The sequence below is a fragment of the Armigeres subalbatus genome, chromosome 2 (assembly GCF_024139115.2).
Source record: "Armigeres subalbatus isolate Guangzhou_Male chromosome 2, GZ_Asu_2, whole genome shotgun sequence".
NCBI classification, from domain to species: Eukaryota; Metazoa; Arthropoda; class Insecta; order Diptera; family Culicidae; genus Armigeres; species Armigeres subalbatus.
The window spans coordinates 82,838,275-82,865,624 of NC_085140.1; the positions used below are offsets into that span (position 1 = coordinate 82,838,275).

General features: G+C 41.2%; 2 protein-coding genes and 1 long non-coding RNA gene across 5 annotated transcripts in view; all 3 read left to right on the forward strand.

Annotated features, from left to right (window-relative positions):
• LOC134209513 (bifunctional heparan sulfate N-deacetylase/N-sulfotransferase) overlaps window positions 1–15,075 on the forward strand; it is a 612,835-nt gene extending 597,760 nt beyond the window's left edge. For all 3 annotated transcript variants that reach the window (XM_062685493.1, XM_062685492.1, XM_062685495.1), the window contains one exon: window positions 13,431–15,075. In XM_062685493.1, the coding sequence (XP_062541477.1) occupies window positions 13,431–13,533 (103 nt within the window). In that variant the 3' untranslated portion in view covers window positions 13,534–15,075. The remainder of the gene's footprint in view (window positions 1–13,430) is intronic.
• Window positions 15,076–15,655: 580 nt separating this feature from the next.
• On the forward strand, window positions 15,656–17,675 carry LOC134209515 (uncharacterized). The gene is made up of 2 exons (XM_062685496.1): window positions 15,656–15,697; window positions 17,282–17,675. The coding sequence occupies exons 1-2, from the start codon at window positions 15,694–15,696 to the stop codon at window positions 17,650–17,652; spliced, it is 375 nt and encodes a 124-aa protein (XP_062541480.1). The 5' UTR covers window positions 15,656–15,693; the 3' UTR covers window positions 17,653–17,675.
• A 5,573-nt stretch (window positions 17,676–23,248) lies between these two features.
• LOC134214621 (uncharacterized) lies at window positions 23,249–24,612 on the forward strand. Its single transcript, XR_009979855.1, has 3 exons — window positions 23,249–23,931; window positions 23,998–24,144; window positions 24,215–24,612. It is a non-coding gene; the product is annotated as an uncharacterized LOC134214621 (long non-coding RNA).
• Window positions 24,613–27,350: the final 2,738 nt, after the last annotated feature.

Here is a 27,350-nt window from a genome sequence, read left to right on the forward strand (position 1 = left end):
TCAGTCGAGTCCCGACAACCACCGATTATTCGCAGCTTGCAAACCGTGCGAAATCAAGTCCGCTGGATTTCCCTTGCCTTTAACGTGGTTCCAATAGCATCCGTCCGATAGTGGTTGAATTTTGGACACTCTGTTAGCTGCAAAGGTTGTCCAGGTCACCGGAGTTGCAGTGATCCACCTCAGAACGCAGAAGTCTGTCCCTTGTCGTTCTTCTGTTCTTTGGACCGTTCGTAGAAACTGTTCCTCGCAAATGACTTCCTCGGGGGTAGATTTGATTGGAGTTGCCACCTCTTCGCATTCCCAAAACCGTGTGAGCAGATCTTTCAAGCGATCAGCTACTCACATGTTACAGTTAACAAGATTCATCGCCCTGGGTATCGCCACACCGAATTGATCAATGTGGGCATGTTGTCTCCGAGTGCCATTTTTCGACAGACGTTGAAAAAATTGAAGAATAGTTTATGCCTAGAACCATATCCACTCCAGCTGATTTGAAGAAACCCGGGTCTGCTAGCCGTACATCTTCAAGAATGACCAATCCCTGAGTATCCACCGTGGATGTAGGAAGGTTAACCGTTACCTCAGGTAAAACCAGAAATTTCACCAACCGGCTTCTATATCGAAGGTGGATCTGAATCAGATGTTTCGCCAATGATGATGTTTGACCGATGCTATGTACCTTGGTGTTAGCTCTAACTCGAACTGCTCTCAAAAGCTGACAAAGCCTTTCTAAAACAAATATATATACGGATCCCGAATCCAACAGAGTGCGTGCTCCATACTGATTACCTTGGTCACCCTTCTTCTTCTTCCTCTTCCCTTGGTGTCCGGGCTTAAAAGCAATTGCGGCAAAATTAATGTTTCCGAAGCACTCCCTCGCGATCTCTAACAGTCTTTTGAACACCGGACAACCAAACAAGAAATGACTTTTCGAACAGCATACACAACTGGAAAATGATTGCGTTGGAACATGCGCAGAGTTGAAGCTATGCTCCACCAAGGCTCATTGCTTTGGAGCGTTTGGTTGAGCAACCTTAGATTGCGTTGTTTTGGTCGGTATCGATGCCAATACTTGCGACGCTTATATGAAGTCTACCGTTTCATCGACCTTGTCTTTGTCCTTTGTTGAAGAATGTTCCTCCCAAGATCGACGCGTAACCGGATCTAATCAATTAAACAGCATATTGACCAAAAGTGGATCTTCGTATTCCTGAAACTCAACAACTTGATCTAGTGTATGAACGATCCTTTCAAAGCCTTCAATCAATCCTTGCAACTCCGAAACAGATTCCTTAGCCAAGTGTGATAAACTAAATAAGGACTGAACCTGTCTTTGCTTAAGCTGTTTGCTATTGTCGTATCGTTTGGTGACCAACTTTCATGCGGCATGGTAATTATCAGCGGTAATTGCTAGAGGATCGATCAATTCATTTAGCTCACCCTTTAAGCCCTATAAATAGTGCAAATTTTTAACGTCCGGCAGATCACCGTGCGAATGAATGAGAGACGTTAATAAATCGCGAAAATTAATCCATTCGTTCAAATGTCCGTTAAAAGTCTGCAACTTAATTTGCGGTAATCTTACATGCTCCATCATGTTTGGCTTGGTTTGGTTTGGCTGGTTCTGGGGCTCAACGTTCACATGTTGAATACGTTCTAATTTTTCTATCAAGAAGGCCTTAGGATCGTATCGTAGAAAGTATCTGCTTCAGATTAAACTGCAATGCACGGAGGCTCGGTGTCTTCCTAGTTACAGGCATCACCATAATCGATTCTCACACGGTCCAGATAAATATCGGAAAAAGATTGAGGTGTAGTAGCAAAATAAATCCCTAGCTTCGTTTTACATTCTTAGATGGCCATGGCCAAGCCAATGAAAATCAATCAATAAGTTTCTCGCGGTGATGAAACCTCATAAACAAGGAATTCTTAGATGGGTTTGTCTACTTTTTTCACAATATCTGCTAAAGGATCTTTTCTTTTTTTCCTGCAGCAACCATTGTTAAGTTTTTCAATCATAAGGTTATCGTAACTAATTTTATCTAAAATGACAATTGAATTGCCCTTGTTGGCTTTTGTGCAGTAAACTGGTTTGTCTTTCAATTCCTAAATAATGTTAGTTTCATTTTGTCTGTGGTTTCATGTGTGTTGTGGTTCACTATTTTCAGTGTGTGTTCTGTTAATATACGAGCTGTGTTCTTCTTACTTACAACTTATGAATCCTGTACACATCCGGTGGTGCAAAGGGTCGACTTGAAAGCTCTCCATCCTGAGCGTTGCCCGGCTATCGCTGTTGCCAGGCTAGATTTCGGTCGACTTTTATTTCTTTATTGAGGCTTCGCCGCCATGAGCATCTGGGTCTGCCTCTGCTGCGATGTCCCGCTGGGTTCCAGTCTAATGCTTGTTTACAGATTTCGTTTCCGCCCCTTTGTAGAGTGTAAAAATGGACCCAGCCCACTTTCGATCCTGAATTTCTGTTGCTATTGGCCTCTGGTGACAACGACGATGGAACTCGTTGTTTGAGATCCAGTTGTGAGGCCACCAGGCCCGAATTATATACCGCAGGCATCTTTTAATGAACACCTGCAGCCGTTGAGTGTTCTCCACTGATACACACCATGTTTCGCTAGCGTATAACAGCACAGATTTCACGTTAGAGTTGAAAATTCGTATTTTGGTGCGTTCACTTATCTGCCTGTTTTTCCAGATATTTCTTAAACTCCCAAAGGCAGCCATTGCTTTCTTGACCCGTGCGCCTATGTCGATCTTGGTACCGCCGTCTGACGCCATTTGGCTACCAAGATATTGGAAGCTTTCAACATTCTCCACTGGTCGCACGGCTTCTATGAAACTGGAAGAAGTCACCGTGTTTACATCCAACGATTTGGTTTTGTTGACGTTGATGACTAAACATGCCGAAGAGGAGCGCTCGGCAAGGTCGTTGAACTCACTCTGCATATCAGAGCGCCGTTGCGCGAGGAGTGCAACGTCATCAGCCAATTCGAAGTCGTTTAGGTGCTCCCTTGTTATTGGCTGTCATAACAGCCCGCGGTTTGGTTCACGGTCAATCGCATCTACCAGAATCTCGTCGATTACGACGAGGAACAGTAACGGTGATAGAATACATCCTTGCCTTACATCAGCTACGACCCGGATAGGGTCGGACAAGACCCCATTGTGCAGCACTCTACACGAAAAGGCCTCGTACTGTGCCTCGATGAGGCCGATGATTTTCTCAGGAGCCCTCTTGCGTCTCAGGGCGCCCCACATATTCTCGTGATTGAGACGGTCGAAAGCTTTTTCGTAGTCAATGAATACCAAGTAAAGGGCTCTTGGAATTCGTTGACCTGCTCCAGAATGATGCGGAGCGTGACAATATGGTCCACACAGGATCTTCCGGCACGGAAACCGGCCTGCTGCCGCCGGACAGTCGTATCGATCTTCACCTGAATCCGGGCTAGGATAATTTTGCATAGAACTTTGAGAACGGTACACAGCAACATAATGCCTCCCAGTTATCGCATACAGTCAGGTCACCCTTTTTGGGCACCGTCACTAAGATACCTTCCATCCAGTCGACCGGGAAAATTGCGGTGTCCCAGATATTACGAAATAAACGATGCAGTAGTTGAGCGGATGTCATGGGGTCAGCTTTGAGCATCTCGGCTGATATGCGATCTGTGTGGCCCTAAATAACCGGAATGAAGTTATGACAGCGAATCCCCGTGGATGCGTGTGCACGCCGCGGAGGTCTGACTGGAAGAGGAAAAGTCATGGCTTGCTGTTCGCCGATTGACACACTGATGTGTGAATCTATTAACACACGCTGAAGGCACTTCACTCAAACCCAACATTTTCCTTCTTCTCTCATTAAAAACGCAAAAAAAAATCTTCCAGCATAGGATGCAATGCTTGTTTTTCTCCTAGGTTATTTAAATGAAACGAAGGTGAACATTGGATGCAATTGAGCAACCGGTTAACTAAATTGAAAACTGCACACCAAAATAAACTTGACTCAACATCATGGTTTCAATACCAGAACAATGATTCAGAGTGTGAGTTCCCAAACCGTGAGTCGCGAAAGATAAAACGTGATTCATACTTTCGTTGGATAATTAGAGTACAACAAATTTACGAAGACAATGGGCTTCTTTTGTTTGTTAAATACAATGACAATTTCTTCCAAAAAACTTTCCAAATCTTACCCAAATGCAATCCAAAACTAAGCGGTGTTGAACTTCATTACTAAGAAGATTTAAGAACAACATAATAAAGATGAGAAAATCCATGTTAATCCAAATTCAATCCAAATCAAATCCAACGCAAATTCAATCCAAATCTAATTTAAATCCAATCTAAATCCAATCCAATCTAATCCAATCCAAATCTAATCCAAACTCAATTCAAATTCAATCCAAATTTAATCCAAATCCAATCCAAATCCAGTCCAAATCCAATACAAATCCAATCCTAATCCAATTCAAATCCAATCGAAATCCAATCCAAATACAATCCGAATCCAATCCATATCCAATCCGAATCCAATCCAATTCTAATGTAAATCCAATTCAATTCTAATTCAAATCCAAACCAAAATCCGATCCAATACAAATCCAATTCAAAGCCAATCCAAATCCAATTCAAATCCATTCCATATCCGTACACTTAATCCAATTTTTAGTTTCGCAGTACACTATTAACCCTTTGGCATCAAGTAGTATTGCTAGCCAATAACTCCAAACTAATCTTACGCATAATAAATTCGAACTTCCGAATAGCTTTGTAAAAACCGGCAACCATATTAATTTTTAATTTTTCAATTTCCAAGATATCTGCTCCTTCAGGTGATCTCGCTATGGCTACTAAGTCAGTACATTCCAAGATCAATTTCTAGATAATATATTTGGCTTTCCGAACAGTACAGCATTGAATATTTCTCCATTTCTCTCAGATTTCGTTATATCATAGCTCAACTGGTAGTCTCATGTACATCGCCAAGTGGCTTGAAATCTTAATATGTTTTAATTAAAATCAATGCTCGCTGGACTTTGAAATTTTCTAGATCGTAAACCATTTTCCGTTAGTCTTCCATACGCACCTTGTAGTTTCACAAACTACAAAACATTATTTTCGGTCACGCTTTATAGTTTTCCAGACCACAAACCATTTCCACCGATCTTCCAGGCGCGCATTATGTAATTTTCAAAACACAAACCAATTTCTTACGGTCTTCCACGGCGAGGCTTTCAGATGCACCACCACAAACCATTTTTCGACGGTCTTCTAGACGCGTCTTGTGATTTTGCAAACCACAAACTATTTTCCGACGGTCTTCGAGACGCATCTTGTGATTTAGCAAACCACAAACCATTTTCCGACGGTCTTCGAGACGCGCCTTGTGATTTTGCAGACTGAAATATATCACTCGTCACAATTTAACCACTTGAATTCAACTCACCTCATGAAATCTGCGACAGGATCCAAAAAATAGACTGACAGGATCGCCAAAATGTGTGGCCCTAAATGGCCGGAATGAAGTTATGACAGCGACTCCCCGTGGATGCGTGTGCACGCCACTGACTGGAAGAGGAAAAGTCATGGCTTGCTGCTCGCCGATTGACACACTGATGTGTGAATGTGAATCTATTAACACACGCTGAAGACACTTTACTCAAACCCAACACGATCGACCCCTGGGGCTTTATTCGATTTCATGCTTTGGATGGCTGTTTGAATCTCTAGCAGTGATGGAGCTTCGGTATTGACCCGTTTTATACGTCGGATGGCAGCTCCTTGGTGAACAGACGCCACCTCTTTGGTGGACAGACGTTCGATCAGTCGGGTCAAATTTGTTTAAAGTCCAACCCAACACCAGGACTAGGCTAGAGCTCTTTGAGCGGCACACGGTCGCTTTGATAGGGCCTGCTTGGGGACACATGCAGCTTTTTATAGAAGTTCAACAGAGCCCACTGTCGAACCCCACCACATCCTAGGCAGACCCCACAGGACGCACCATCTCACTCTAGCTCATGTCAGAAGGACTACAGTGCCCAGGTTACACTACCAGCGCACTACCAGTACGCAACCCTTAGCTGGCGGTAAGTAGTCATTGCAAGACCCGTGGAAGCGTGAGTATTGGAACTTGTGAGGGCCAGAGCTATGTTAGCCGCCCCTTCCCGGATGTCAACTCACCATTTCGTAGCCCAAATAGCATGTTCAAAACAAATAGCCATGATAAAAGCTGGGATATTTTCAAAATTATACTTTTTTTGCGTGGTAAATTTATAAAATGTTTGCTTTACATAATTAATTAAGCCTCTATAACCTGCATATCTTCTAATAGGTGTAAGGAGTATTAAAAAGGCCAGAGCATTTCTTAAACTCTTTTCTAGAAATTTCAACGATTTTCTGAAAATTTAAATAAATGTACGCATATACGCAATTTCGGCCGATGGGTTGTGGCTTTTTTCAAGGTCTATCGTCTATCGTTAATAATGGTATGTGATGGAACTTCCGTAAGAGAGTGGAGACCACTGGAGACTGGAGTGAAAGAGGAAAAGTGAGTGAGGATTCGGAAAAGGAGGAAAAGATTGAATTAGTTTTTTTATGAAATACGTGGAATTAAATAAATTGGATTATTGTATCGAAGAAATATTTGGAAATAAATTATAAAAGTGTAAAAAACACCACAGTTGGAGGCTCCGGCGAGATGATTCGTTAAAAGACGGATCGACTGCAATATAAGGCGAACTGTATCGAGTGATTGACAGTTATTTGGAGTTTGAGACTAAAAACTCGAAAAAAGCAGGAGTTTTAGTTGAAAGTATGCTACAAAGATAATTGAGTACTGAAAACGGTTAAAAAGTGTAAAAGGACTACATGTGCGATCATAGACGTAACCTGGAAATATACCAGTTTAGTTAAAAGATGTGAAGCGACATTCGGAGTTAGCAGTGACAGCGGTAACTGTCAATGTGACATGGAACAATAAAAAAAACAGAAAGACGAAAGCAAAACAAATATAGAACATCGACAAGCACAACGATTGGAATATTGAGCAGCAAATTTTACTTATCCAAGGCTAATGTGAAAGCCAGAAAAGGTTAGTAGCGTTCCTTAGTTTATAAACGTCGTCGTTGGATCTACCTGGTCTGTGGTTTACAGGGAACCTTGGATCAGCAAAATGTTCCCGAATCCCAACTTTAACATTAGCGGCATACCCCCGTGGGCGTATGGCAACATGCAAGAAAACCTGCCGATGAACGATCGAAATTCCACACCGCGGGAACCCATACTGCCGCCTCCCTTCGTACCTCAAGGTGTGGAACCAGCAGTTTTACGGCCACCAATGCCAGCACGATCCGATTACCGGAACCTATTAGCGGGAACTTTGTCGCAGGGAAATGAGGACCAGTCCACCAATGCACATCAACATTTAAGTGGTTACACCAACGCTAGGGCACGTCAGCAGGGAACACAACCTGCACTAACGGAGGTTCAAACAAACGAATCCAATGAGGAACACGATCAACAGCGACGAGACATCGATGGCGACATAGATGGAGACAATGTGAATGAAGGCGGAGAAGAGGAGAATGGGCGTACAGCGATACAAACGGACCCGGCCGTGTTACAATCCATTCAACAATTAACAACAGCCGTACAATCCTTGGGCCGGCGCTTGTCGGATATTCAAAGTGTTCAGTTCAATGGACTGGTGATGTCAGGAGGAGTTCCGGGAATGGCGACGCCGGGTTTGACACCGGGAAACGTAGCGACTGGGAGAATGCCAACCACCAACAATAGCTCGGCCTGGCCCGGAAACACCGGGGTTCCGATGGGAACAGTGCCCGGCTGGAACAGTGGATTTGGCTACGGATCAGTGGGAATGTCGATTCCAGTGAATGGCAGAGGTATTACTGCTAATAGTCTACTGAAACCAAGGTTTAACGGAAACTTCGATGACTGCCACCCAGTGGAATTCTTACAGGAACTTCACGTCTATTGTGATAATCTTGTACTACAAGCGGCTGAACGACTACAAATGGCATTGTCATGCCTGGAAGGAGAAGCAAGAACATGGGCTAGAGGGTTCGGATACCTCTTAGCTGACTACGGAAAATTCCAACAATACTTCAGAGAACAATATTGGGGACAACGTGCTCAACGACTCGTTCGAGATGAATTAATGTATGGGTCATACGATTTTCGACTTGGTTTGAGGATGACCGAATACTTTTTAACATTGGTCACCAAAGCACGATATCTTGACCAGGCCCCTCCGGAACGGGATCTAGTAATACAGTTGAGTAGACACTTCCCTCGCAACGTGTCCTACTTGATACATACGTGCGTGGATATTGCTAGTGCCTATTCACTGTTGCAAACAGAGGATCAATATAAAGGGGGTAGAAATAGCGGACCGTATCGTTCTTCGCAGAATTCTTGGCGCAACCGACCAGAGGAACACACGAACGCAACACGTAACAACAATGCAGCTTACAATAACGGTCGACAGAATACCAGGGAAATTCGTACAGCAGTAGTGGATGTTGAAGAAGAAGTGGGTCACGGTAATGCAGCAAACTTCCGTACAGCGGCAAGCGTTTTTGTGGGATCGAAGGAACTACTGGAGGACGATGATCAAGACGACGCGAATGAAGAAATTCCTTATCGGCCATCGCCGAAGATTGGAGTTCGTTTTGGAGAAGTTTCCGTACTGGGCCTGATTGATACGGGCAGTGAAATCAACTGTATATCACAGCACCTCTTTGACCGCCTGGTCGCAGCAAAGGTAGAAATGGAAGAATTTCCTGTCACAAACACATTGGTTCGAGGAGCTATGGGAAAGAAAAGCAGCAAAATATCATCGCAAATTTTTGTCACAGGTCAAATACAAAAGCTATTCTTTGACCTTATTTTGGTGATCGTCAAGGACCTTTATTGTGACCTCATTCTTGGAGAAATGTTTTTGCACGATACAGGAGCCCAAATTTGTCACCAGTCTAAAGATATTTTGCTACGTTCCGAGAATGATGAGGTCTTAGTGACATTTTCTGAACGGGAGCAAAGGCTGAACAATGAGTCGCTGGTTAGTCAGTTGAAGACGATCGAGGAACAGGATAAGAATGGTGTGAAGTACGCAAACTTGACCGAATCAGAGAGGAAGGATCTGAGGACACTACTCGAGGAATTCCAAGACGTTTTCTCGGATACCCCGGGGTGTACAGCACTATACGAACATGAGATCTTTTTAACGGATGAGACTCCTTTCAACGTGAAACACTATCCGATACCATACTGTTATATGGAACAAGTAGCAGCGCAAATTCGACAGATGGAGAATTGGGGCATTATTTCTCGAGCTCCGACATCGTATGTAAATCCTTTGGTGGTTACACCGAAGAAAAATGGCGAGGTGCGGACCTGCCTGGACGCCCGAAGGCTCAATAAAGTCCTGGTTAAGGATAATGAAAAGCCACCGGAAGTGCAACGGATTCTGCAAAAGTTTGAAGGGGCCAAAATTTTCTCAACAATCGACCTTACGGCGTCGTATTGGCAAATTCCCATTAAAAAAGAGCACCGCAAGTATACCGGATTCATGTTTGATTCTCGTACTTACGTGTATAACGTGCTACTCTTTGGACTCTGTACATCGGCTGCCAGTTTCAACAGAGCGATGGACATAGTACTGGGAACTGAGGTTCTCGAATTCATTGAAAAATATTTGGACGACGTAATGATCAGCTCAACAACTTTTCAAGAACATTTGCAACATTTGGAAAAGGTCCTGACGAGGATAAGAAGAGCCAATATGACTATTAGCGCCAGTAAGTCAATTTTCGCGCAATCGGAAGTTGATTTTCTTGGACATGTTGTAGGGCAAGATGGAGTTTCAGTAGATCCAAAAAAAGTTTCAGCGATTACCAACTTTCCAAGGCCCAAGTCTGAAAAGGACTTAAAAAGTTTTCTGGGTGTAGTCAGTTATGTGTCTCGTTTTGTTCCCAATTTTGCAGCTACTGCAAAGCCACTATATGACCTGTTGAAGAAAGGTGTCAGCTGGAAATGGGAAGAGGAGCAAACTTGTGCTTTTGATCGAGTAAAGATACTTTTTCTGGAACACACAATCTTGAAGTACCCTATTTCCGGGAAACAGTTCAATTTGCAAACCGACAGTTCATACGCCGGGGTAGGGGCTGTCCTTTTCCAACATGGTGAGAGCAATCAAGTTCGAGTAGTCAGCTACGCCAGCCGCATTCTAAAACCTGCAGAGATCAACTATACAGCCACGGCTGGGCTGTCACGAAGTGGCGCCAGTATTTATTGGGAAAACGCTTCACGATCATTACCGATCATCGGGCTTTAATCTTCTTGAAGAAGTGTCGTTTGCTCAACGCTAGGCTCACAAGGTGGATTTTGTTTCTTCAACAGTTTGATTTCGAAATCGTGCATTGCAAAGGCAGCAAGAATACGTGGGCTGATGTGCTTTCCTGACATCCGGAAGGTCAATTGGAATCGGGAGACAGAAGTACACTTTTATCCTGGCCAGACTTACCCCGGAAGAACAACAACTAAGATCAGTGTTAAAACAACTGGAAAAGGCACAAAAGGAGGATCCTCTGCTTCAAGAGTTCAGCGATATGGTGGAAGGAGACCTACGAGATAGACCCATGTGTACCTATCGTCGAGAAAACGGACTTCTATTAGTGAAACATGTGAATGTTTGGAGACTGCTTATACCAGCAGCGTCTACGGAAGGAATTCTAAGATATTTTCATGATCATCTGGGACATTTTGGAGTTAACAAAACGTATAGTCGAATGAAAAAGTCCGTGTTTTGGAAAGGAATGAGGAAACAGACCAAGGAATATGTTCGTCATTGCCGGATTTGCCAATTGTCCAAACCAGCTAATAACACTTTAGCTGGAACTACAAGAAGTATTCTTCCCTCTGAAGTGAATGAATTGTTGTCTATCGATCTGTTCGGACCGCTTCCACCCGGTGTAGCAGGAGTACGGCATGTACTAGTGGTTATCGACGTGTTTTCGAAGTTCGTCACCTTGTATGCGATCAAAGCACCAACAGCCAAGGTTTTGTGTCGTCGGATGGAAAAACACTTCAACGTTTACGGAACCCCTTCGGCGGTGTTATGCGATCAAGGCAGTCAATTTACATCCAGTTATTGGGTTCAAACGATGGAGAAGCTGAGCATACGGTTAATTCACACCTCTGTAAGACATCCACAAGCAAATCCGGTGGAACGAACAATGCGAGAACTCTCCAGACTCTGTCGTACATATTGTCAGCATAATCATAAAGCATGGTCAACAATGCTCACGAAATTTGCCAACTGGATTAACGGAGCCGAACATGAATCAACGGGATATGCTCCAATTGAAATTCAACTAGGAAAAACACCAAATGATGCGGTTCAAGATTTCCTACGCATATCACCAAACGACCCAATACAGGTCGATTTGGATCAGATACGTGTTCATTTGACGCTGGCTGCCAAGAAACGAAATAGGAATACCCCGCCACAGACAACCTTCTTCAAGCCTGGGGATTATGTGTTAGTAAAAGCTAACCCTTCATCGTCCACAATAGATGCAGTAACCAAAAAGTTTTTCTTCGTCTATGAGGGGCCGTTTGTTGTCTCTAAAGTCCTACGTCCTGATGTATTTGTATTGGAGAATCCTTCAACTGGAAAGGAACGGGGATTTTTCCATATCAGCTTACTGAAACCATTTCGTGGTTAATTGAAGGAATACCATGAGCAACCGCACCGACTCCCCCCCCTCGCTGCCTTTGCTGGGGGGCTGTTGTGATGGAACTTCCGTAAGAGAGTGGAGACCACTGGAGACTGGAGTGAAAGAGGAAAAGTGAGTGAGGATTCGGAAAAGGAGGAAAAGATTGAATTAGTTTTTTTATGAAATACGTGGAATTAAATAAATTGGATTATTATATCGAAGAAATATTTGGAAATAAATTATAAAAGTGTAAAAACACCACAGGTAAACCACGTTTAATCAGTGGTGGAGAGGTTGCTTTTCAAGCTTGATTTTTGTAAAATTTTGGAGAAGAGATTTTAAGATTGGGTTTGCTTGCTAACATACAACAACTGTAAGGTCGGGCAAGTAAAAAACCATCGTCCTGATTTTTTAGACTGAGAAAGCCAATTTTTAAGTGAAACTACTGGAATTTAAATGAAATTACAACACGCTACGGCGCTGAGGATGAGCAAAAACTTTACAAATTTTTACTGCCTGAAATCGTTGTACTGCTCGCTATCCCGATCGATCTTAGAGTACTGCTCGGAAGTCTAGAGTCCGAACTATATGAATGGCGTCGAGAGGATTGAATCTGTTCAGCGACGTTTTCTACGCTTTGCGCTCTGTAGATTCCCATGGAAGAATCCTTTCCGACTTCCAAATTATGAAAGCCTTCTTCTTCTTATTATTGGCATTACATCTCCACACTGGGACAGAGCCGCCTCGCAGCTTTGTGTTCATTAAGCACTTCCACAGTTATTAACTGCGAGGTTTCTAAGCCAGTTTACCATTTTTGCATTCGTATATCATGAGGCTAACACGATGATACTTTTATGCCCAGGGAAGTCGAGACAATTTCCAATCCGGAAATTGCCTAGACCGGCACCGGGAATCGAACCCAGCCACCCTCAGCATGGTCTTGCTTTGTAGCCGCGCGTCTTAGGGGCCATCCACAAAGTACGTCACGCTCCTAGGGGGGAGGGGGGTTCCGAGCAGCGTGACGACTCATACAATTTTTTCAGAATTTTCATACAAAAAGTGTGACGAAGGGGGGAGGGGGGTTGAAAATCGCCATTTTTTGCGTGACGTACTTTATGGATCTTCCCTTACCGCACGGCTAAGGAGGCCCCGTTGTCTTTAATTCGTCTGGAACCGCTCCACGTACCTACGAAGGAACGTGCCAAAGGCTTTGTTTTTCGCTGATGTTCTAGAAGGTCGCGTAGACTGCCCAAGAATCCTTGAACAAATTAACATTAATGTCGCCTCGATCGTTACGCAACAACATAATGCTCCGTCTACCGTTTGGACGCACGAACTATAGCCTACACGCCCTAATTGTGTATCGATTTGACTTGACAAATAGAATTAAGATTAAAATAAGACCAAACATTATGGGGCACTAGAATGCCTGTTGATATTAAAACCAGATATACGAAAATTCAAATCAACAGTGTTGCAATTCATTAGCACCTAAGTGTTTCGACTCGATAAAAATGTGTTCCACACAAGTTACTTGTGACAAGTATGAATCCGATTCCACAAAAAATGTTTTTTTTACATTTATGTTCGGTTTACATTTACAATGTTAAAACAAAATAGTTACACTAAATAAATTTGAACAGATGAGGTAATTCCAAATATGTTTCTATCCACCAACAGGTACTACCAAAACCACAACAGTGCCCTGAACAAACTGCTAAAGAAGCTCGGTTCCCGACCCATTCCGCAATGGTTGAAGGACGACCTGTCTACGACATCCTAACAATTACGGCACCTACAGCACAACCGTCAGGAGGAGGAAGACCCCACTGACGAAGAGGCAGCGGCGGAAACGCCCCCACCAAAACAACCCGAGCAGCAACAGCAGCTGATGATGGTCCAGTGCATCCAACGGCGATAGTAGTTCCCAGTTCTGTTAAACATTAGTCATGTCATGGTTGAAACAAGTGCTAGTTTGCTAAGGAAGCGCGATTATACCTAATTGTAGATGTAAAATTTAGGATATAGGCTGAACTAAGGGTCACCCCCGCTAATGCAAGTTGTACAAAGTTGATGGGAATAGTTTGAATCTGCCTTTTCATGCCTCTTTGTTCCAGGTAGACATGAAAATACGACGCAAGTGTGGGATGGGTAGGTGCGCATCGGACCATATTTAGTAATTCGAACATCAGAAGAAGGTGGTTCATTCCTTGAAGTTAATAACGATGTTAAGCTTATAATCTTAAGCATGGTTAGGTGTATTTTGCCATAAGTTCGAGCTTAGTTTGAGAAGCCAATCAAACGAAATCAAGTATTGTTCTTTTTAGAAATGTGCTAACGTTCGAGCTTTCAACCGTTTACCTCCGATGAATAGTTTTGGTTGGTGTCCTCGCTAGGCAAAGCTTTCAGTTCACAACGGAAAACGCTTGAAAGCTCTATCAAGAGGGATGTACATTACATCCCTCAAGGATTTTAACTAGTTAACAATGCAAAGTTATAATTTTAAGCAGTTATCTTTAACTAATAACGGGTTTAGTTTAGCAATACGCTTATTTAAAAAGGGATTGATTTTAATTAATTAGATCGGACGCTATCTTATTGCTGTCTTTAAACGATGTGTTTAAAAATAAAACTTTTCGTGTATCCACAGGAGTTAATTGAACCTTGGTTGCCATATTTAACTCTAGGTTAGATGTTTTCCTAAAACCAACAAAATTGTACTTATTCCAAACAAAATCATGGAAATCTATGCAAATTGAAGCGAAATCTAGTTGTGTACTTACTAAGAAAATCCGATTAACGTTAAGAAATCATAAAGCAAATTACGGACGCAATGGAAGAGCAAAATTCTACATATCTACCAAAACAAAGAAACTCATTGAAAATTACGTCCCAGCGAATCTTGATCCCACATAAAAAAGAAAGTTAATCATTATTTTTAAAATCCCTAAAATTACGAATTGTAAAATAAGTTGAGGAAACGCGAGTATCAAGAGCAGCTGGAGGGTTAACAAACGCTTTAATTTTATTCTTCAATCTTCACTCTTATTCGGACAAGTCTTCAGGAGACAACAATCTGTTGAAACACAAAACGTGGTCCCACTAAAAGTAGCTTTGTTGGAATGCGATGGTTAGTATGAATCTTGTAAATAGTATGGCAAAAAAAGGAATGTCATTGTACATTCATATAACATCAACCAACAACAGTATATATAGAGAGTAGGGAAGAATCGAAGTCCGAAGCTGCATAGAAATTGCAGTGTTGAATGTAAGAGCCGAACCGAAGCAGACTACTGAGCTAAAAATATATAACATGTAAAATTGATTCGTTTAGTATAGTTCTTTTATAGAGAAAACATTCCTCGTTGATACACTTGATGGGCTCAAAAAAGCTTCATAACATTTATTTAAAATGACAAATTACAAACTAGGACATTCTGACCATCGATCTACAACATCAGCTATCACCTTCGCTATTCATCTTGTGCAGACTGCTGCTCCACCTGGCTGTTACAAAATTTAGCAACCCTGGAATACTGCTTAAAACACTCGTAGGAACAAAATTTCTTCTTAGCCGATTGACCCCAAGATCGCACTTTGTTGTATGAAGAATTCAGCTTTCTACTTATTCTGTTCAGCATCCTATCAATGAACCCATCGTGCTCGGGCTCGGGATGGATGTCGGCCGTCGAGTTCAACGGTTTCCATGTCCAGCGATCGAAATTTATCGCCGTGACTGTCTCTGTATCCGTCGACGGATCCGTGCCATAGAGAATCATGTCGTCTTGCTCATCGTAGTTTGGGATAGGGTCAGCTTTCAGAAAATTATTTCCGAACAAAAGTGCTGCAAACAGGAGCAAATACGCTGGCACTCGATGAACCATTTTGATTTTGTTGGTGATTATTAGATGGAAGTTTGAACCGAACTGAGAATGGAACGGAGATGAGTGAGTATTCAATGTAGTAATTGATAAGGACTGGCATGTTTTGTTATGCCTCATCTAGGGATGGGTGTTTGACTGTTTGAATATGTTTATTTCTTTTTAATGATAACAGCAGTGTTAAGAAAAGATGATATTTTTAAAGTTCATGCATAGTTCAAATCATGTGTGAGTAAATCCCACCAGACTCGTGGTGCAGATAATCGTGTACTACGGGTTGACGCGCCAATTTGAATCATGGTACGATTTTACGTGTTTTCCGTCTATCGTAACACTGCTTCTCAGGAGGGCTCTGTTGCAATCGGTTCCGCCCACTAGCATGTACTATGTCTTCGAGGCATTCATCACCAATCCAACTGTCACATTTCAGGTTAATTTTTTGTCTGCTGCTTCTTTCAGGCTTAGACCAAAAGTGGTCCATCTTGACTTTATTTATTTATTTTATTTTATTTTAATACATGTAGAGTAAGGAACTCTTCTTATTTAATTCTACAATTAGCTTTGGCATATAACTCTATCATATTATCTCTCTTGCTCCGTTTAACTAATTTAAGCTCATATAATAACTAGAACTATTAAGCTTCTTGTCGACAACTATGCCGTGACTTTACTACGAAATGTTTGGAAACATCTTAAAGTTTTAAATTCAGGTGGAGGTTGGATATCGCGATATCGCTTTAAGCGGTCCACATTCGTGGTTGATGAGAATCGTCGTTTGATAAAGTCGTGCAATTACTTCGGATACTTTACGTACTTTCGGTCACGAAGCCATAAGACCTTGCTTATTATAAGGGCTTCAAGAACTTCTCGTCCATTTTGACCTGGACCGTGGAAAAGGCAAGAGTGCGTGATTAATGATTTAACTTATGTACTAAAATGTTTGGTCATTCGGATAGTTCAGCGCGAAAAAGAGCTTGTGGACTGTATACGATTATTTAAAAAACGCGTGTGTAATGTGCGATAAATTTATTTAAACTCAAAAACTTCCTTTATTTCCGGTGATACATTGGTTTTGATTTCAAGATAGTCGTTCAGGGGTGGGGTTGAAAAGTTTACACTGATACAAAATGTTTGCACAAATTTTCGATTAACAATGTTCCAAAAACAATTGCAAGTATTGTTACATTAGAGAACTATTTATGTTGACGTATTATATCCACGGTGTTGATACAATATGTGCAACCATCAAGAAACAATATATTCTATTGTATACCGTAGAGCATATGGTAATTCAATTATTTACACTATTGAGCCTATGGTACTGTTTTATCCGGGACTACCTGATAAAAACATATTCCAACACTCCTGCTTGGTATGCAAACCTCGCTATCTCATCGCTCCTCCGAACACTGTGCCAGTCGTCCTGTCCAGTCATTTAGTTTCCTAGTTGAAAATGAGAATGGAGGCCTAAAAACTAATGCAGTATTGTAAGGCCCTTGGTTTCCTCTATCCGATCACTTCTAAAATTGTTTATACAAACACACAGTTATGGCAATTAGTGGTAAATAGGAAGTACCATCTCCCGTAACAAATTCTTAAATTGCTTTTTTACTTTCTCAAAACAAACGATTTTTTAAATAACCTCCCAAGGGTTCGCGCAGCTGCCTTCGCGAAAGTCAATCATGTTGCTTCATCCGTCTACGGTGGCCGTGGTTTGCGTCTCCAGCGTGGCCCTCATTGCCATCCTTCTCGTGAGCCCTACTAAAGCCGAAAATGAAACACCTACCGTCATCACCACTATTAAAAAAGAGGAGTCTCTCATGGATGCTCTTGCATCCGCCATGGATAAGTTGCAGGGCTTCCACAATAACTTAGTGACCGTTATGGAAAATGAGCAGAAAAATAAAACCAAAGAAAAGCCGCCCACTCCGGAGGAGCAGAGTCTTTGGAAGAAGATGAAACAAAAGATTAACAATAAATGGAACTCGATGGTCAAATGGGTGGGTGGAAATAAGGCATGAAATAAAATTGTTTTCTATTCCTAGGAATCAGTGTAATTTTTGGTGCAAAATATTTTTACATTGTTTTTATTTTGCTTATATTATTTACAATGATCTTCTTGAAAAACTATTCGAAACTGGGAGAGACTAAAAGAGGGAGTTATTTCTAAGGGTCTGTCTCAATTGGATAATTAAGGTTCCCCCAAACACACGCGACGCGATTCTATCTAGAGATGGGCAAAACAGCTCATTGCAGTGAGCGGATCTGATCCGTTCAGCTCATTTAAAAGAGTCAGCTCCTTGGATCAGCTCTTCAGTTCTTTAATGCTACATATATTAAAACATAATTGTTAATATTATTATTTTAATTATTGTTCAAAAATTTGAAAAATTGATGTCATTCATTAATTTATTCATTCATTCATCATTCATCTATTTACCTCACTTTGAAATTTTTAAAATGTTAAGCTACAGTGAGGTAATAATTTCTATTGAAAAACCGACAATTTTAAACTAATAACATTTATTACGCTTTTTCTGACCGTCTAGTTTTGACGTCTAGGAGTTCATTTAGAACCATCACATTTATTTCTATACAAAAACTAACTCAACATTATTTTCTATTAATAATTCTAAGTTACATTTTGTTGATACATTTCTCAAATCGTTTATTTGCATAATTCAGTGCCTAATCTCTGATATGTATATGAACCATATCACGTGTCATAAGTTTTCTATTCATACTGGGTACAGTACCTAAATCAATGCCTTGTTTGCGCGCGCTTCTAACCCTTCTAACCATGCGTAGTTGACATTTTCATACAAGCGAGCCCATTCATCTATATTGGTTCCCGAAATGCGAGAGAACTAAAAACAAGAGAGTAAAAAAATACAGAGCATGGTGCTACAAACAAACAGAGTGCACATGTAGCAGTATGTTAGCGGGAAAACTCGTCGCAAGCAAAAGATCCGCTCCGTGCAAGACACAGCTCCCAGTTCGGTTCGTTTGAACCACACGGTTCGCTCGCTAGAATTGGTCGCGACTGATCCGGATCGAGAACCGTGTCGCACGGATCTGAGCTAGTGACGCAGCTCTCGCTTCCATGTCACAGCAATTTCGAGCTGGACGACGACATGAGCGGAACTGAGAGTTGTTCGGATCTTCGGATCTTTTGCTTGGTACGGTTCGTTCGCTACCGCACTACTAGGTATCTTTTGTGTGTCCGTTCGTTGCGCCGAGTATATGGGTATGGGTTAAGAAATAGACGGCAAGCTAGATTATTTTTGCTTGTGTATTTCTTATTCCTCTCTGCAGCAGAAATGATTTCTGCTGCTTGACTAGATGGTGCTGTCGCTTGGCTTGATGGTGCTTGAGGTGCAAATAATAAACGATCAGCACGTGCGTGGTACTGGACTGGAATGCTCATACAAGCTCGCTTGTGTTGTGTACCGCGAGCGTGGTATTTTCGTTTGTGCTGTACAAAATACAACAGCGCGCGTACTCGAGTGCGTACGTTCGAGGGAGTTTCTCTAGGTGCGTGTTTGACAATGATTTCATCAATTTAAAGTGAGCTGCTGAGCTGGGCTTCTTAAAAAAAGATCCATGGCTCATCAGCTCAATGTAAGGAAGCGTATCTTTGGAACAGCTCCTGAGCGGAGCGCCCATCTCTAATTCTATCGCTTGGCGACAGCGATTCTGTCGCCGTTGATATGGAAGCGTAAATCAAACATTGCCTGCAGCGACCCAACGATAGAATCGCGGCGACTAGTTGTCGCCGTCGCGGCGATGAAATCGCTTAGGTCTGGGGGAGCCTTTAAACTGAAATTAAACCTAAAAGTGTCATTTCAATAATTATCGAATAACCCTGCTCGCAGAGCAAGATTACTTTTGACAGATATCGAATCATTTTCCATCGATGTCCTATTGGAATTGTTGAATGCTGGGTAGCACCAGCCATTCTTATAAAGGGGTGATTTTTTAATTTTCGAACTGCCACTTTTAAGTTTAATTCTCAAAATGAGACAGACCCTAAATATTTGCTGAAGTTAATATACACAAACAGTGCTTTGATAGAATAGGTACACAGTAACTTTTGATCACCGAACTCGGTAAAATTTTACTGAGTTTTTGAACAGCTGACTTAAGTCGGTAATTAGTTCAATTACTGAAAACTCGGTAATACAAAATTGGTCCGGAATTGTCAAAAAGTACCGATTAAGTCAGTACATGTTATTACTGAGTTATTCGGTAAACTTTTTGTTTACTTTTCGTTTGCTGAATTTTTCAGTGAAAAATATTTTCTAAATTATGATCCAAAATTATAAAAGAAAAATGTTTCGAAACTTGAAAAAATCTATAGAGCATTAATTTGATTGCGAATTTGGAAACGCAGCGCAATGAAAAGATGTTTGAAAAGTTTTCCCTGGTACTTAATTTTTTTTCACTGAGCCATTAAGGTTACGTTAAATTAGTTTTAAGTTCTGGGCCCCAAACAGGAGTCCCAGAATAACAAAAAAACTCCTCCCAAAAAAGCTCTTCGCAGCAATATTCCGGTGCGCTATCCTATATAGCAGATTCCACTGGCATACAACTTTCTGACTTTCTTGCCAAACAATGAATAGCAGATTAGAAATACTAGAATAAGAGATCGGCGAAGACGCCATCTTGTTTCCAATCGAACCGTCCAAAGCGGTTCCAATTCGACTTGTTTACTTTTGGCATCCATAAGAAGCAAGCAAAAAGTTCAAGTGCTGCCAGTATTATTTTCGCGATTTGATGCATTTTCATACGTTGCCAATTCGACAGTTTTTCACTTCGCCGGTCTCTGGTTATAGGGTTGCTATAGCAGATGAATAATCCCAAATTGGCTAAATTCTTTCGTTCTAGTGGCGTTGATAAACTGTGAAACATGATGCCATCGTGATGAACTTCGAAACGCGCTTAAAATGTTTTGATTGAAGTTGTCATTCTTTTTTTATGAAAACTCAGTAAAAAATTGTGTCGGAAATTCAGTACTTCTTTTTACTGACTCCTGATGAAATGTCAGTAAATAACAAGCATTACCGAAACCCAGTACTAAAAATTACTGTAGATCAGAACAATTACAGAAAATCAGTCATATCCAATGGAACTGTTGATTTTCTCGGTAATTTTTCTGGTTTACGGAGCAAAACCGTAAACAAAATTACCGAACACGAGAGTCGAGAATAAGTGTGATACTCATAAGACGAGTTTGTACAATCCCATTGAATTCCACCACTTAATTGTATCTTGACGGATACGTATTTCGACCTCAACAGTAAGGCCGTCTTCAGTGTCTCGTACTTAACTCGACTTGAAGAAAATGATCGCAGCTTACACTATTTATACTATGCGTAGGTTTAATAATTTATCTAGGTACTTATCTAGGTATATTTATTACGGTGCTTACTTCTACTCGCTTGTTGCAAACTCATTTCCTCGAAATGTCATCTAAATATCGCTTTTTCGCACGGGAAACCAGTGAAACAAATGCTGATCAATGTTAATTTCTTGAATCCAATGGGGGAAATATCAGCGGCATTGTTTTTAGTTCAGAAATCAGAAAAATGTCGCCAGGAGGGTCCAAAATGTGTAGGGGTCCAAATCAAGTTGATTACCCTATATGTGAAATTAAATTCAACTCCACTATTATTGACGACGATCTTCAGCTACTGATCCGTCTTAAAAATGTGAGGCAAAGGCAATACCAAAGAACTCGCGATCCCGCGTTGAAAGTTATTTGGCGAGATTGGCAAAATGAAATTTAAAAACGTTTCGCTATTCTGAGAAATACCAACTTTGAGAATAATGTCTCGAAACCCTTTTGGAAATTAACGAAAATTCTTAAGGGCACTCCTCACGGAATCCAAGTTTCAAAGTGCTCGCGTTTTCGAAGGCACACCACACGATACGGAGGCGGCACACAACTGTCATTTTTGTTGATTTAGCTTGCTTAGCATGCTTGAAATTATAAAAATGACGTTGCTTCTGTATCGAGTGGTGTGCTCTTGAAAGCGCGAGTGCTTTGAAGTTTGGATTCCGTAAGGAGTGACCTTAAAAAACCTCAAAATCCAATTCCAGCGCTTAAAGAGGGAAATAAAATTTTATTAACAAATGGCGAAAAGGCTTAAAAACTTAGTCTAGGTCTCACTAGTCCAATTGAGATTCAGGTTACACGGAGCTTCGAAGACATTCTCAATCAAGATGGTATTTTGTACATACTTATCAAAAAACTTCCTGAGAGCTCTTTATCCTTTTTGGTTAATTTATTTACCAAATGTTTCCAATTGGCATACTTTCTAGATAAATGGAAAAACGCCAAAGTTGTTCCAATTTTGAAGCCGGACAAAAATCCAGCTGAGGCTTCTAGTTATCGCCCAATCAGTTTGCTTTCTTCAATAAGCAAACTATTTGAAAAGATTATTTTAAATAGAATGATGGTTCATATTAATGACAATTCTATTTTTGCTGATGAGCAATTTGGTTTTCACCATGGGCATTCAACCACCCATCAGTTATTAAGAGTTACGAATTTAATTCGGCTGATCACATGCACATATTATTCGAATATGAGGCTGGAAATCAACTCATAGAAACCAAAAGAGATCCCTGGAAAACTAACTGGGAATTGTATAACTCAAATTTAATAATAGAGGCGGAAAACGTTAGCACCTCTTTAAACTCTTGTGATGGACTTGAAGAAAGTTCGAAGCAACTTTCCTGCTTGACACTGCAATCTTTTCAAGACAGCTGCACTGCTAAGGAGCTTTCTTCAAATAGAGACGTTCCTTGGTGGAATACCAATCTTCAAACGATGCGAAAGAAAACCCGGATACTCTTTAACAGGGCTAAACGCACACAACAATGAGATCAATACAGAGAATACCTCACTACTTACAATAGAGAAATTCGTAGATCCAAAAGGATAAACTGGAGGCACACTTGTGAAAACATTGAAAGTACTCCAGTTGCTGCCAGACTGCAGAAAGTCCTTGCTAAGAATCACAAATGGTCTTGGGACTATTAAAAAAGATGATGGTTCTTTCACCAAGACAACTTATGAAACATTAGAAGTAATGATGCAAAAACATTGAAAAACACTTCCCGTTTTCTATCATCAATTTACATGAAGACCAGAATGTATTTGTATCGCAAACTAGTGTAAATGAAGCCAGGCGAGATATTCAGCAAACGAATAAGGTCACTGGGATGAATTGCACTAGGAGTGATGCTAGTACTCTGGCCAGTGAAATATTTACTGAACAGAAAGTAGAATGGGCGATTGATTCTTTTGCACCCTTCAAGGCGCCAGGTGTTCTTCTTCTTTTTATTGGCATTACATCCCCACACTGGGACAGAGCCGCCTCGCAGCTTAGTGTTCATTAAGCACTTCCACAGTTATTAACTGCGAGGTTTCTAAGCCAAGGTACCTGTAGTATATTAGACGCGCATTACCGTACAATTTATGATGAAATGCACAATATGTAAACAGTCATTAAATGTGTAGCTCTTGCATTTGTTATGTGTTCGGCAACACTGTTCATGATGATGATTGCTGTTGAGATGGTGACAGCTCAGTCTTATTTAGGGCCGATGTCCACGTAGCGGTTTTGAACTTGCGTGCACGCGGCGTCCACGCATTTGCGGCAGGAAGTACCCAACATCACATAGAATCATGCACACGCACTTGCGTTAACGCGGCGTCGACTCGCGTCTCATTTGCGGCGAAAGTTACCGCAAAGTCACCGCTTTTCCCCACAGGAACGCAGCGTGCACGCGAGTAGTTTTTGACATTTCTCTATTCTTTTTCTTTCCAACAAGATTTCTAATGGGAAAATCTGCAGAAAGAATCTGTCAGAGCGAAATCAAAACAAACAAAAATACTTCGCAAATCAGTTCATTTTGGTTTCGCAAATTAGTTTGCAAATAACAAAACGTTTCAAATCTAACTTTTTTAAATAATAGTGCTAGTAATAGTTCGGAGCAGCAAATGTTTCTTTCGCTCCTATGTTAATACCAGCCGTGATCAACACACCTTTGGAAAGAAGTGACAAGCAAACATCCCAGGCTGGCGAATAGTGTTAAAGTCAACCGAAATATGTGTGCGATAGTGACGTTGATTGTACCAACTTTATCAGAATAAATTGATTTCCGAACAGACAGCGATGTGACAGTTTTGGACTGAATGACGGAGCAGACGAAATTCAACCAACAAAGTGTATTCCGCGGGACCCTACACCAAGGCAGGCGATACCAGTTCCATGGGAAGAATAATAAATGTAAGTTCGATACCGAGATTCCTATATGTTAGCTTTTCTATTGCTGATAGATAAACATGTTTTTAGGAATGTTGACGGAAGGATGTCGTCAAACAATGTGGATTGCGATTGCAAAAAGAAACGGGACCACATGATGAGATGGTAGCGAGCCACAGTAAGACTCCGGGATCTGTGCGACTCTTCTAGTGTTGTGGGGCAACGCTATTGCGGTCGGTCCGTGTTACAGTGGAGTGAAAATCGGCTGCAGTATCTGACCAAAATGTTTATTGAATTTTTATTCCAGAACAAAATAATGATTCGTCCCTATCTAGCCGATATATTAAATGATTAAAGAATCGTACCCCATAGACAACATATGATGGATTCAAGATAAGAACAATTAAATGTCTGGATCCACAATTATTCAAGATTAATCTAACCCAATGAAGTAATAAATTTAAGTTGGAAATAAAGAATAAAGAACATTATGAAATTATAACAATAATTATTTATTATAATTGTAGAAAATACATTGGGATAAAGCAAAGCAATGCCAAATTTTTGCCTCTCTGTATTGAAAACGTGTTTTCGGATTGTGTGGCATGATTTCAATTTCACAGCTCTACAATTAATTTCGGAAGTTCGAACTTTTCATTTTAGAAGTAGATAATGGGTGACTTTTGAATCGACAGTGAATTGATTTTTCTACTCTCTACTAGATAGTATCAATGGAACTTTTATTTTGGGAAAATACTGAGTTACTTGCTCTAGTCTGCCATCATATATGTAGGGAAAAGCTAATGACATGTTTTTAATAGCATTACCCATTGATTCTTGTTCGAGGGCAATGAGCTTCATACAAATCAAAATCAAACTTTTAAATTTGTAATTCTTTACATATTTCACGTTTGATGTCTTTATGTGAATCGATAACTCGATTCATATTGGAACAGAATGGAAAATGACAAACTGACAACAGCTGGCAGGCGGATGACATTTGGCGTGACAGATTGGTTTGACGTTAGAAGTTTTGCGGCAAATTACCGCTTGTCGTGTGCATTCATAGCCTGATTCAACGCCGAGTAACGCTGCGTCAACGCAGCTTGAAAAACCGCTACGTGGACATCGGCCCTTAGTCGCAGCCGCGGGCGGACGCGATCTCACAACTGGCGACGAGGATGGGATCGTAAAAGGTAAATATTGCAGATTTTCTTCGAAAAAAGAACCAGTGGATACTGGTTAGCCGTTATATTGGTTGGTTGGATTTTGCGGAGTGAAAATGATAGTTTCACTGCCGACTGGATGAAAAAAAAAGACGCGAGAATTTGCGAGAATTCTCCGTGGGGCGAACTTTGCGAGAATCAGAGTGATTCTCTTGGAGTAGGCGGGAATCAGGATTCCCCTAGTATTAGATGCGAGAATTTTAAGAATTCTCCAGGGGGCAAAGTTCGAGAGAATGTTTGACATTCTCGTGGAGAAGCGGAAATATTCAGTATTTCCCAGATGAAGCAAATCTGGCAGAATCTGTGGATTCTGAAGGTATAGAGAAAATGTTTGGCATTTTCGCGGAGCAAGCGGAAGTTTATAGGATTTCCCGGACGATGAGCTGTCAGGCGGTATCTGTGATTTCTGCAGTAGTCATTGTGGTGCGGAGAGTTTCCCTGAAATGTGAGAGGGCGGAAGACTTCTGGTTTTCCGGATGAAGTTTCGTTGATTTGGATAGTTGTTGTTTTTCTCAGAGAGCGCGGAGTTAATGAGATTTACTGAAGCAGGAAAATGTAAAATTTTGATGAGAATGACATGCAAATGTTACATGGATTTCCTCTGAGCACTTGGAAGTTAGAGGAGTAATACATGTTGATGACAGTGAGTGTCGGCCTCGGAGAGAAAAGAAATAAAATAATGAATGAATTATGATAAGTGGAGGATCAGTATTCATACGGAAAAGTTCATTGTTGGCACTACAATGAAAATGAAGAGATCAGTATTTAAAAGATGCTCCTGTTGCATAACAAGCCTTCTTGACATTTGGTTGCATTTAAGAGGAAAGATTAGTTGGAGGTTAAAAAAAGAAGAGATGGCAGAGTGTGCAGAGGTGCACTCATGGGTGTTTATCGGTGTGTTTCGCAAAGTTCTTTTCTAAGGTATTGCCGAGCATCGAATGCTAAGAAGCTAAATTTTGGAAATTTGGAGAAAATATGGTCATGAATTGACAGTGATGTATTCACTTACTGAAGACCAATTTTTAGTTTGGTGCATAGTAGACATTATTTGATTTGGTGGAGAGTGTTGTGCCGTGACTAGTTGCTTAAGAGCGATGGTAGCTTTGTCGTCGCAGTAAGATAAGTGGATTGGAGGTGCATGATTCAAGATGCACTTCGGAAGTAAAGTGATATTTAGATTAATCGGAAGTTTCTCGACTGAGTTTAGTCTTTATTGAGACCCTCGGAACTTCGCTTGGATTACCAGTAAGATGTATGGCTACAACGTTGAATGTGTTGAAGGCGGCTGGATTCTATTATGACCCTATCTTGAGATTTGTGAGGTTGGAAATTATCAAACTCTTGACTATCGCCATGTAGATATCTGAAAAGTGCTGGAGGCAACGATGTCCCGGTTTGAGATGTAAAGTCATTAAAGTGGAAAGAGGGAGATTGCGCTTCTTCTTTGGCTGAGGAATATGATACGCAGCTGCAATTTGCGAGTGGGCGGTGTTTGATTCTTGTTCCGGTGTAAAGGATTCCAGAATGATAGATTCATCGGTGGGTAAAGGTAGAGTCCTGTAGGAGTAGGAAGAGTACTGACATGTGCCGCATTGGACAGGTCTCCTGATCGTTTGGAACACAATTTCGTATGGGAATGGACGATGAATATTGTTCTAATTCTGACAGTGTCGACACTTTGTAATACACGCTCTTCAGGTAAAGTAATGCCCCATCGTGTAGGCTGCACGATGAGTGTATGTATTATAAAAGCAGGTGAATATCATTATTTTGCAATAACTTCATGCTTGGAAATTGTGGAAATACTTGATGAGGACTGGGTTTCGATGGGAGTGGCTTCAGTTGTGCATTTCAACGAGACGGTTGATACATGGCGTTGGTAGGTGTGATAAGGCATGCTGATTTGTGCGTTTAGAGTTCTTTTCCGACTATGTGGCTGGTCAGACTGGTTTTATCCTAATTGAAAATTCAGAAGATGTAGTGAAACAACACAGCCTTGCGAGCGAAGGCGTACCGTTCCCAGTCCGGAGATGACGAGTTCGATTCGAAACATTCTCGATCCCTGGGAATAGTATACCCATTGTGCTCTCCACACAAGATACATACTCATGCAATGGTGGGCATAGAATACTAAGTTCCAGTTGGAATATTGAGTCATTGAAGAAAAAGAAGAAGAAGAAGTGTGTTATAAGATGGGTTGTGATGTAGCAACGAAGA